This window comes from Peromyscus leucopus, chromosome 1 (genome assembly GCF_004664715.2).
Source record: "Peromyscus leucopus breed LL Stock chromosome 1, UCI_PerLeu_2.1, whole genome shotgun sequence".
Lineage (NCBI taxonomy): Eukaryota > Metazoa > Chordata > Mammalia > Rodentia > Cricetidae > Peromyscus > Peromyscus leucopus.
In genome coordinates, this window is record NC_051063.1 from 29,182,479 (window position 1) to 29,194,628 (window position 12,150).

Sequence of the window (12,150 nt, forward strand, 5' to 3'; positions counted from 1 at the left end):
ATGATTTCAGTTTACTTCAGATTCCAACATCACACTCAAATGCACACAACACTTTTTTATTTCATTTCTCTCTATTTCTGCACATGCAACACAGATGTGTGATAATCGTCATACTCCAGAAATAAAAATATCCAGGATATTTTACACTCAACTTTAAAAGCTAAACTATGTAATTAAAATGCAGCTCATCTCTACACACCTTTTGCAGTAAAATGTTGCTAATAAAGATGGATGTGAATTGTTCAGTAGGGGCCACAGGGTCCTCTGAGGACTAACTATGGCACTCAGCTTCTTCCAGTGTAACTATACCTTAAATTCCTTCAGCTCCTATCTGTCAGGCAAAGGCTGCCAGGTGAGCAGTCTGTCACTCTTGCCTAGGCTAATAGACTCTCCAGTGGCTTTTGTTACAGCTCATGTCATACCATTAAAACTATGTGCCTTGAAAATACCATAACATATGTGGCTGAATCTTGTCAACTCCAGATAATCAGACTCTGTGTGGCTTCACAAGCAGATGCAGATTAGAGAGGCAATATAAATATGCAAATCACACTGGTCCCCTCAGCACCACTGTTCCTACCTCTAATGGCCCTCGTAGAAAGTCTGTCTGTTCGGCTCCTCCTTCCAGTGCTACATCAACAGAGGCAAAGGGACGGCTGGCCATCTGCTGCCGTTCTCGAAGCAGTTGCTGGAGGGGGTTAAAAATGATCTGTTTTAAAACAGGCTTAAAGGCACATTAAATGCAACAATATCTGTTTTCATTTCTGAACAAATGGCACTGAAAATCTAGCAACCGTTTTGTATATATATGCATCTAAAAAGCTGAAGACAAAGTCTACCTTCTCCCAGGCTCTGGTTTCCCCTCACAGACGCATGAAGTGTATGGTGCTACAATCTATAAACAACCTTCTCTTGACCTCCACCCACAGGCCCAACAAAATGTACTCAAAAGCACTTGGAAAACCTCAGGTATGAGGTGCTACTTAAATAAAAAGTACTATTATGGTGACAGGTATAGTAAGGTTCCCACTCAAAATAACCCATGCATTTGTGTTAGCAAAGAGGAAAGTATTATCAAAAATGTTTAAGGAATGAAAATGGAAAATTGTCAAAATACATTAAAAGAGATCAAGGAACATACACCTGCTAAGACTAAGTTTGTGTGTCGTTAAGGTCCTGTCCGCTGCTGTGGCACCAGCAGGAGCTGTGACTGACTGTCTTCAAATCTTTACCCACAGCCTGTGTCGTTATTAAAGTGCAGATGATCTGCGCAAGGCCCTGGGAGCACCACTAGGAATTTGTGCCTATGCCGGGTTTGCCTAGCTGAACCCACTCAGCTTGCAAGTCCCAACCAACTACCAAGCTAATTTATATTTCTGCCTTTCCTTGTAATTATAATATTCATTAAGTCATGATAAGAAAAAATTGATGACCAGCACTAGATACCACAGATCTTGTCCCTCTCATCCTATACAGCTAATAAAATTATTATTAAATATTAAAGAGGATGGGCAATGCAATTAAATACTCTTTCAAATGAGGAGAAAATCATATCAGTGGAGAAGGCAGAATCCTTGAGCACAATGAAGGGCTTCATTATTTATGGAGATCTTTAAGATTCTCAGGCATTAGGTGAAAACATTAACCACCAGTCTTTGAATGTAAATGGCTGAAGTCTTGTGATGCATCATTCATAAAATTCCTTTGCAGATGAGGAAGCAACACAATAAGGGAAGGCAATTTGTTACCTAGTGTTTGTGCATTAACACATATAACACAGGGCATAAACAGAATTTAAGGCTTAGCTTTCTTATGATTAAAGAGAGCATTTACCTGATGATGTTATACAGAATGAATAAACTGCTAATGAGTAGTAGTTTAACTTATTAACTTACACTTTGTTTATGTAATGAATTCATAATAAGTATAGTTTAAAGTATAAAGGTGTACAAATTAGAAATTACTTACTTTAATAAAATTTTACCATTGGGTTATTATATACGGCTGTTAACAAATAGAACTTGGTTTGTACCTCTCTCGACAGGAGTGGCTAAAATCATGTGTGCAGAAGGCAAACATGGTCTTATTTCCAAGCAAGCCATAGTGTAGACAGAGGTAGTATGTACTTGTGTGTCCCTGGCAGAACACTGCAGATGCTACCCTGTACACACACCCCAACAACATAGCCGTGCAATCTATTTTCCAAGATTAATACACAGGAAACTTTGAGAAAATGTAAATTCAAGTTTATGTCCACACAGAATTGTCTAGGATTTATAATTAATGGTGTCCTCCATTTATCTGCCTCTCCTTGGCTTATAAATGATATCTCCTATGACAGAGATTTTAATAATGAAAGCTCTGTTTCATCACCCGTCCTTTGCTGAATTCTTAAACAAAGGGTTTACAGAATATAATTAATAAACATTCATTGCCACAAATTGTGATGCCATAGATAAGTACTCCAGACCAAGCATGTCAGAATGCAGTGTATCACAGTGACACCCAAAATCAACATGGAAAAAAAAAACTGCCTCTGATACTTGTTCAATTCTGAATGTTTTATTTGTAAAATGCAAAGCATATTCTAAGACTCAGATTTGTTCTCTGAGCTTTGAGTTTAATTGCTTGTAAAGACCTGAATGAATTTATTCTGGTCCACCGAGTGGGGCTGAAGATCTAGTTAAGGGACACAGTAAAGTTCTGGTTGTGAACCCTGGGAGAGGAAACTGCTTTCTCGTGACACACTCCGCTTGGTGTGATGTTCTAAAGGAATAAAGTAGAAGACACTGCAATTACCTTTCCCACTAATTTCTGGTTCTCAACTTCGTCCTTAACAACTGTCCCTGCCAATTAGTAACAGGATTCCTTACTTTCTCAATTTTTATAGGACAAAGGATCTGCCCAAACTGGGCTGACAACTCAAGTTTTAAAAGGCTGTCTAAGGAACCCAGCCACTTGCATGCTGCTCTCCTCACTCTTTTGTTTGATGCCAACAACACGACTTCAGCCTCACTAGCCCTTGATTTTTCTCATTTCTGTGGAGCATGACTAATGGGCCCTAACCCGTCCCTCAGAGGACCTGTTCTCAACCCCATCTTCTCTACTCACTCTCTATTGGACCATGACCAAATAGTTTAGCTTTTCAAACAACTTGTCCTTCCTCTGTATATGATGGGAATGACTAAGATCTTCCTGTTGAGAGTTGGGGCGGAACAGGATGCCATAGACCGCTCAGCACAGAGTCTGCTGGCCACGAGTGCTCAGAATTACTGTGCTGAACTTGAAACACTAATTTCGTATTTGAAGATGGCACACTAATTACCACAGTGCCATTTTCCTCAGCACGGGTGACACATTTGGCTCTTCTAGCCTGCATTTTACCAAATGCTGCTTTATGAGACAGTTGGAAATGTCATTATTGAACTAGACTTGGAACAGTTCTCTGCCATTTGTGACTAAGAATGATAAAACTCAACCAGAAAACCAAGAGAAAATATAAAATACTTTCTTAAGACATTCTGGAATTTATTTTCCATAATTCTGGTTTTGTGAGGCAGTTTAGCATTCATACATCTACAAGGATGTATCTGTCTTACACAAGATCTGCTACTGCCAACTACTCAGCAGAACAATGAAAACCACAGAGCAAACTGATCGCATCACAGTAGACGATAATCGTGTTGCAACAAATGTTGCTGGTAAAAACATTTAAAAATTAAAGAGATGTTCTTTGGATCATTGATTTGTCCAAAATAATTCTTTTAGTATTGAATATCTGCTATAAAATATCTGCTATAAAATACACCATGAATTAAAAATTAATATGAACACCAGACCTAAACTGACAACTTTTTTCACATATATACATCAGATGTATACATCTTTATATGAATAAAGATAATTCTACTTAATGCTCCTATTTAAAATTCTGTGTCATTCCCCCAGTTCCTATAGCTGACTTTCAAATACTGCAAGGCATATGAGTCTAGTAAATTTAAGGACAGGATACCGTAAAGAGTCATAACGTAAGTAACAGAACTGGAGTTAACTGTTCTCACAGCTCCCACCTCTTTCTGTCATGTGCAGGTCCCCAGATGTCCTTCCTATCACATCCCAAAGTCCTTTTATTCTACTCCAAGTTTGAAATTAATAATTACTTCTCATTTCCTCTCCTTTCCCCTCTCTCTTATATGTTTAATTTGAGAAAAAGATCTTACACTGTGTCCAGGCTGGTCTGGAATTCATTATGTAGCCCAAGCTGACCCCAAACTCAGCAATCACCGACTTCAACCTCACAAGTGCACTGGGATCACAGAGGTGGTCAGCCACACCTGGTACACTTTCCAATGAACCTACTTATTATTTCAGAATGGCACTAATCCTTCCTATTTCCTTACTTTTACTAGAATCATCTCACAGGCAAAAAATTATTTTTACCTAATTCTCATTCCCCAAAACAAGTAGTTGGAATTCACTTTCATTTTTTAAATGAATAATGAATTTGAAAATAATTTAAAATGATGTAATTATGATTAACCATTTAAAGTTATGACCCATCCTTTGGTATTATATTATAGTATATACAGGAACATTTTTTCAATCAGAAGTTCTGAAAATTCACATCAGGTTTCCTATTGTTCCTCATCTACTTTTCTGCTACACTACAAAGATAATGGGAGAAAATTCATAGTCATCACAATGTATTAATATTTCTAAGATTTTTTGAAAAGATAAGGAAGTCACTAAAGAGATTTTATATTGGTCTGGACTTTGCAAATTCTGATAAACAAAGGTTTCTAAATTTGACAGGTGAGATGGGTGTTGAATATTAGTGCAGCATATTTAATATGGGGGTGAGAAGGGTGTTGAATATTAGTGCAGCATACTTAATATGGGGGTGAGAAGGGTGTTGAATATTAGTGCAGCATACTTAATATGGGGGTGAGAAGGGTGTTGAATATTAGTGCAGCATACTTAATATGAGGCAACAGCCCAGGTAACCTGGTGATTCTGCCCTCCCAGTGTTACCGTGAAGAAGACAGTGAGTGCCTCCATAAGGCCACTGGGCTGGTGACAAGGACAGCCTACCACTTTCTAGCACTAAGTCTGCAAGGTGCAAGGCTCAGACTCCATCTTGTCCACGGGTCCTTCTGCCTTTACTCCGTCAGTCTGAAGCCGGTTTTCTAGACTCTGATGCTAGTACCCATGTCATAACAGATGACCTCATTCAAGTTGTCTGGATTACTCTTTTCTATGCTTTTTTGGTCTTCAGATTATGCAATGTGATTATTCCTGATACACGTTTTTGAAAAAAGTCATGTCTTGTGGCCTCTTAATGGTATACTTATTAACTTTAGTAAAATTAAATACTTTCACTAAAGTCTAAAAAATTACTCATTCTTTATTTATTATTTAAAAAAAAATGCTGTCCACAATGGGCAATAGCCAGACTATAGATTTTCCAAATGGGTTCTTCAGATGTACTACACGTCACATCTCCTTTACTATTGTGAGCTTGCTACCAGAAGAAAGACAAGAATGAAGGGCCTTTCTACATCTGCTATCAAAACATAACTAATAAAATGATAATAACACATCATCTAGCAGATACATTCAGACATACAGATGTGTTATGGGTCATATCAAGGGTGTGAAGATAGAGTCGTGAATGTGTGTATGAGTAAAGCAGATTATAGCCCAAAGTAAACACACTGTAACTCAAGCTTCAAACTTAAGAGCACACGGATCTCTCTCCCTGGGAGGTGGAAAGTGAACAGACTTTACAGGTGAACTGGGAGGTGGGTGGTAACAAGAATGGAAGCATCAGAAGGGGAGAGGGGATAGGATTGAGGGAGGGAATTCAGGGAGAGACAGCTGGAATTGAGGGGCATTGGAGAGGTGGTATGTAAAACGAGTAAAGTGGAAACATCCTAAAAATATATGAAGGCAATCCTAATAAGGTAATAAGGGGTATGGAGTCCCAACTGGCCATCTCTTGTCACCAAATGAGGCTTTCAGTACAGGGACTGGGTTGCATTTAGTTGAGTTGTATGTCCAACGGGGTCCCATGAAAATTCCAAAACAACTGACTGTTGCTAAGACAATGGGTTGCTCTCCACAAACTGAGAGCGGGCCCCATTGCCAAGGATAACACCCATACAACTCATTGAACATGGAAAAGTGGAGTGGATACCTATATGGAACATTCACCACTATGTTTTTAGTGTCTTTGATGTGGGAAGGTACTGTGTAGGCTACCAAAAGAGAAATGTAGATACCAATTCAGCCACAAAACCTCTGACCTACAATCTGTCCTACTTGTAAGATCTGCTAGGACAATGGTGGTACAGAACTTGTAGGAGTCGCCAACCAATGTCTAATCTGACATAAGGCCCACTCCTCAAGATGGAACCCGTACCCAACACTAACTGGGGTGACCAGGAACCACAGACTAGACAGCCCAGAGACCCAGGATAAAACCAAACACTACTGGTCTTAAAAAAGGGGGGGGGATCAATAAAATGACTCCTAATGATATTCTGCTATACTCACAGATCAGTGCCTTATTCAGTGACTCATTATCAGAGAAGCCTCTTCTTGTAGCAGATGAGAACAGATTCAGAAACCCACAGCCAGACACTACATGGAGAGAGAGTCTAAATGGGATGTCTCCATCAAGTCCCCTCAGAGCTCAGGGAATCCCATTGAAGAGGCGGTGGAAAAAGTGTAAGAGCCAGAGGGGATGGAGGAGACCAGGAGAACACAGCCTTCTGAATCAACTAAGCGAAGTGCATTTGAGCTCCCAGGGACTAAAGCAGCAAGCACAGTACCTACACTGGTCAGTATCAGGTCCTCTGCATATATAATATAATTGTCAGGTTAGTATTTTATGGGACTCCTGCATTTGTGATCTAGTGGGTCTCTAATTATTGTGCCTGCTCTTGCGGCTCTTTTCCTTCTGTTGGGTTGTTATGTCCAGTCTCAATGTGATGTTTTTTGTTTGCTCTTATTATATTTTGTTTCGTCATGTCTGGTTGTTATCTCTTAGAAGCCTGTTATTTTCTAAGAGAGACAGAAAGGGAGTGGAACTGGGAGGGTTGGGAAGAACTGAAAGGAGTAGAAGAAAGAGAAACTGTAATCAATAACAGGAAAAAGTCTAAAAAAAGTAAGAGGCCAAATAAATGTTTGTCATTTAAATGTAAGTAAATATAAATGTTAGTCAATGGAAGTCTCTGTTGTCATTTGGATAACACTGACCATACAGCTGGCATTACCAAAGCTGCTGCTTGAGTTTCCTTTCTGCCGCTGTGATGTAAAACTTTGATTATATAGATGGTGTTCCTGCGTATACTTATTTATATTCAGTGCTTGGCAGCGTTATTTATTTTGTCCATCAATGATGAAACTGCTCATCATGTATTAACAATGCTGGGTTGTAACAGCAGCATGAGCTCCTTTAGTCCAGAAGCAGAGGGATGGATTCTTGTGCTCAACATCATCCCTTCTGCTTTTCATTTGCTCTGGGGTCCATCCAGCCCAAGAAACAGTGCCATCCACTTTCAAGGTTAGTCTTCGAAAGTCCTTCACAGGCATGTCCACCCCACCTATCTAGACAGTGCCTTGCTGAGACTCAGTTCTAGGTGACTCCAGATCTTGCCAAAGTGGCAACTGAAATTGACCAGGACCCCAATCACTTACCATATATACTATAGAATTTGCATAGACTTGGTAATGTCTCTTATCCTGTTAAAGTAGATTAGGAATGAATAGGTTTGAAAGAATTGGGAGTTTTGCCATCTCTAACATGTTCTAGCATGGCCTGTTTCTACTCCTCCTTTCCTGTGGGTACAGATTTCATTCATAAAGAAAGCCAAAGTTTGAGCCTTTCATCAAAGAAGACAATTTGCGTTTTCCTTAATAGTGAGGCTACTTTACCATGTAAAACTTTGATTATGTAGATGGTATTCCTGCATATGCTTATTTATATTCAGTGCTTGGCAGCATTATTTATTTTGTCCATCAATGATGAAACTGCTCATCATGTATTAACAACAAGATGTCTACATATATTAACAAATAGAGGAAAATTCTCAACTCTTGCTTCTTTCTCAAGAAATCTCACTAAGAATGGAAACAGATGACATTCTTCCTCGCTTAGCATTTTAAAGAACGATCCTGAAAAAGATTAGACTCAAATTCCAAGCTGAATTGTGTTCCTTCCTCTTCTGAAGCATAAATCTCTCTGTAGATGGTGAATTCATTCACATTTGGACTTATTTGATAAGGAAAAGGTTTTACTATAATTATTCACTAATTAAACATATCGTACATCATCTATATGTGCCAGTTGTTGCTCTCAGAATCTATGTGGGAGGTGATTCTATGTCTATTCATCAAGTTTTGCACACTATCAAAGCATAGTAGTTCTTCTGCGGCACCTGTTGGAAGGAGGCAGGACGACTTCTGCTTCTGAAGGGATTATGCTTTCCACAGCTGAAAGCAAGAGAGCTTCCAGAAGAATCTTAGCAAACAAAAACCTAACTGCATGTGAACACACTGCAGTCTTGTGGTCAGCTCTCCCTCACACTCCCCCACACCCCTGCCATTTCTCTCACTCAGACCTGAAGACTGGACCCAGTGCTCAGGCATGCCAAGCAGCCCACAGAAACCCTTTGAAGGTTACTTCATGAAAAATTAAAATGCAGATTTCAAACCCTGTCTTTGTTGACATAGATGACAGAATCAGTCAAAGATGACCTTATTTCAGGACGGAAGGAATCACACTGAAGGAAGAGAGACCGATAAGAGTGGCGAACAGTCAACATTGCCTCACGAAAGGTCACACATGCTGGGGAACAGTGGGAAGTAGAACAAAATACTCAAAGACAGAACTTTTGACTCCCCCCACTTTGTAAAGTAAGAACAAACTACACAATGCATACTGCCTATTTTTAAAATTATTGGTAATTAAAAATCATATTTGATTAAATATACAAGTTGTGCCTATTCACCTTACTGTATAAAAACAACTATTACAGAAAAATTGTGATGGAAAACATAAAGTGGCTGGGCAAAGAGAAAGTGGCAGGAAATCCTGTAGCAAGAGTGCACAGGGAGTCCAATAAGAAAGACGTGGCGCCGTCAAGTCCTTGACACGGAGGGCAAGCACTCCCAAAGCACAGCAGTTTAATGCGGAACGGTTCACTTGACCACAGGAACCTAACGTCCTCACTTCCAACACGAGTGTCCTGTCACTACAGTGTCGCGGCTGCCATCCCAACTCAACGCTGCTGGTGCATGGAGTACTGAGCATGATGCACAATGGCCCCACCTACTGCTTTCCAGAAATAGCCACACTGCCCAATACAATGACACCGAAGCCAGGAAGTACAGATGAGCAAAAAGGATGCTGGGTAATATAACAAAGGAAGCCAGAGAAGGATGTTTTCAGAATTATCAGCAACTGCAGAATTGGCCAGGTAAGTTTGGGCTTCGGATGTAAGACATGGAGAGTCTTCACAAGCTGGAATGAAAGGAGTATACCGCTCAGAGGGTAACTAGAGGATTATCAATGTGGAGAGGAATCACAATGATGTCTTTAAATCTTCAGGAGCGGGAGCTAAACAAACCAGATTCATTATTTCCTAAAACAAAGGTTCTCTTTATATCACTCAGAAAGTCCAATGCTATGGAGTAGGAAGTAGAGTGAAACCAGAAGGCACAAGAAATATGTCTACATTCTCAAATAAAGTAGCTCAATGTATCACCAAGGAACCAGTAACAGCAGTTAATCTCAAACACAATGAATTTCCCTCTCCCAATAAGTAGCAAAAGGTCAGTTTTGTATGCAGCTTTCTTTAATACAAAAGGCCAGGTGGTTGTAATTTATCTGAGCAAATCAAAATGAGCAAAGGGACGAGCACTGAAAGGTCATTTAAAAGCTACATCCTCAGAATGGATGTGTAATACGGATGACTCCTTAAAGAGCAAAAATGAGAACCTGGATAATGTAACTTTTCAAACCTGAACTTGAGGGGGAAAACCACAGGTAGAGCACCCTCAGGGCTTAGGGTCAGATATGTCACTTCCAGGAGGTGTACCACATGACCCAGTGAACCCATTGGAGGGTGGGACACAACAGTGACTCACAGCAGAAGCCACCCAGTGACCTGCTGCTCTCCCTGAAACCTATGACTGGAGGTGCATCACTCCTTCAGTGGCCCTTTCCCTCCAGGGTGTCTGTGCTGAATGCTGTAGTCATCTATGACTATAATATTGTAGTTTCTCAGGAGCTGCTTAGATCTCTGCAGACACATCAATGATCTAAATACTGGACATTTCCTCTTAACTCTAAATATTTGTTCTGATTTTTTTTAAGGAAATGTGATGATTTTGTTATTAGTTAATGGAGTTATTTTTCAATTCAATACTGAAAGAATGATTCTTTCTTTGGTAAATTATTTCTTTTTTAAGTTATCTGCTAATTACAACTTAAAATGTCTTGGGAAATATACAAGATATTTATTGACTTGTTGTAGTGATAAATGAACAGAATTTTGCCTTTAATATTTTGTGAAGGGAACCATGACTTAATTTTGGTTGCTTCTATTTTAAACGTGAAGGGTGGTTTGATGGAGAACAGATTATCCAATCAGTGTAAATGGCTTCTTTAAAGTCTTTGGAATACCATTCAATGCACAAAAATCGGAATATATGAGAGGCAATGCTCATACCAGACTCACTGCAATAATTCATTTTCTAAAATGAAAAGGAATCTAGGAGTTATCTCATCTAACATTCACAATACAGCATGGTCAAAAGTGCTCTGTCTTCTCTGATACATGGTCATCAGGCATGAAATCACCTACTGGGAAGGGTCCAAAATTACTACTTCTTAGCAAGTTTTATGTTGGGTTCATACACTGAACAATATTCCCCTTGAGATCTTTTTGGATCACTAAAATTAAGAAAGATACTACTAAAGTAATTTACTAAAATTTCTTGAAGCACACATTAAGTATTTGAAAATTTTCTCACACCTTTAACTCAAACAGATGGAACATTGTAACACTTTTCATTAGGTATTTATGCAACAGAGATCTGTGCAATACTCTGTGTTCTGGGAAGGGGGCCAGGCATATGGTCTTGCCCTGAAGGGGCTTACTCAAGTTTCATGAGTAGGGCAAAAGTATTTCTAGAGTATCAGTTTTCAGTCTTCTTTTCGAAGGTCTCTCTTAAAATTTAAGATGAACATAATGTTGTAATATGCCTGACTGGTTTAGAATGTGACAGAACTGTTTCTATCATCCAGACTAACCTGTATTCTTTTCTGAGATGAGGTGGTGAGGTGGTATATTTTGTTTTCCTTTTATACTCCCTCTTCTGTTGCTGGCCCTAATTAGCAGCCCCAGGGTTCCTTAGACAAACTGTGAAGATGAGTATTCCCCAGTTAGCACTGGTATGAGGTGTAATTTTTTTTTAAAGTAAATCAGAACTTCCTACTGATAGTTGAATTTTTTAATTTTTAAAATTGTAGTTGCTATCCTAATTTTCCTGAGTAGATAATTCTCTGTGAGCTGCTGGCCTCTGGGTGTGTTGCATCTCTCTCTCTCTATGGTCCTTTGTATTGACCTCTATCTCCTGATCAGATAGGCAGAGACCCACCATGGCTGTTCCCTGCCAAACTTACTGGTGACCCAAAGCAAATTCTAAAAGCCACTCGCCAGTTGATACAGACCTCCTCACATTCCAGGACGCCTTCCCTGTGGTGATGCAGACAGAGTGGATAAGGTATACTATTGAAAACCACAGAGTGCGAGTCTACTCTGGATTCAGGAGCAGTCTTGGGTAACAAAGTTTCCCACTTAGGAAGCTAGGTACATTTCCCTCTATTTTTAAATTCTGTGATGTCACCCTTTACTCACAGTAAACACTGTCCACATGGAGTCTGAGGAGGGAGGCTCGAGCATGGGTTAAGGAGATGGTTCTACTTCATCTTGGCCAGCCTCTCAAAAACTGATGGCTAAGGGGCTTTCCTGACTCAATGTCACAGTTCAAGAATGCTCTCTAGAGTTTTGTAGCTTCTCTCTTGGAATCTTCACTGCTTCACCTATTAGCTGGTGAGTTTTCCTGAATACTATGACTCAT

General features: G+C 39.6%; 1 protein-coding gene across 3 annotated transcripts in view; it reads right to left on the reverse strand.

Moving 5' to 3' along the window:
- The window catches only part of Atrnl1 (attractin like 1), a 590,535-nt gene that overhangs the window by 220,193 nt on the left and 358,192 nt on the right, over positions 1-12,150 (reverse strand). For all 3 annotated transcript variants that reach the window (XM_028880975.1, XM_037205779.1, XM_037205772.1), the window contains exon 27: positions 581-688. In XM_028880975.1, the coding sequence (XP_028736808.1) occupies positions 581-688 (108 nt within the window). The remainder of the gene's footprint in view (positions 1-580; positions 689-12,150) is intronic.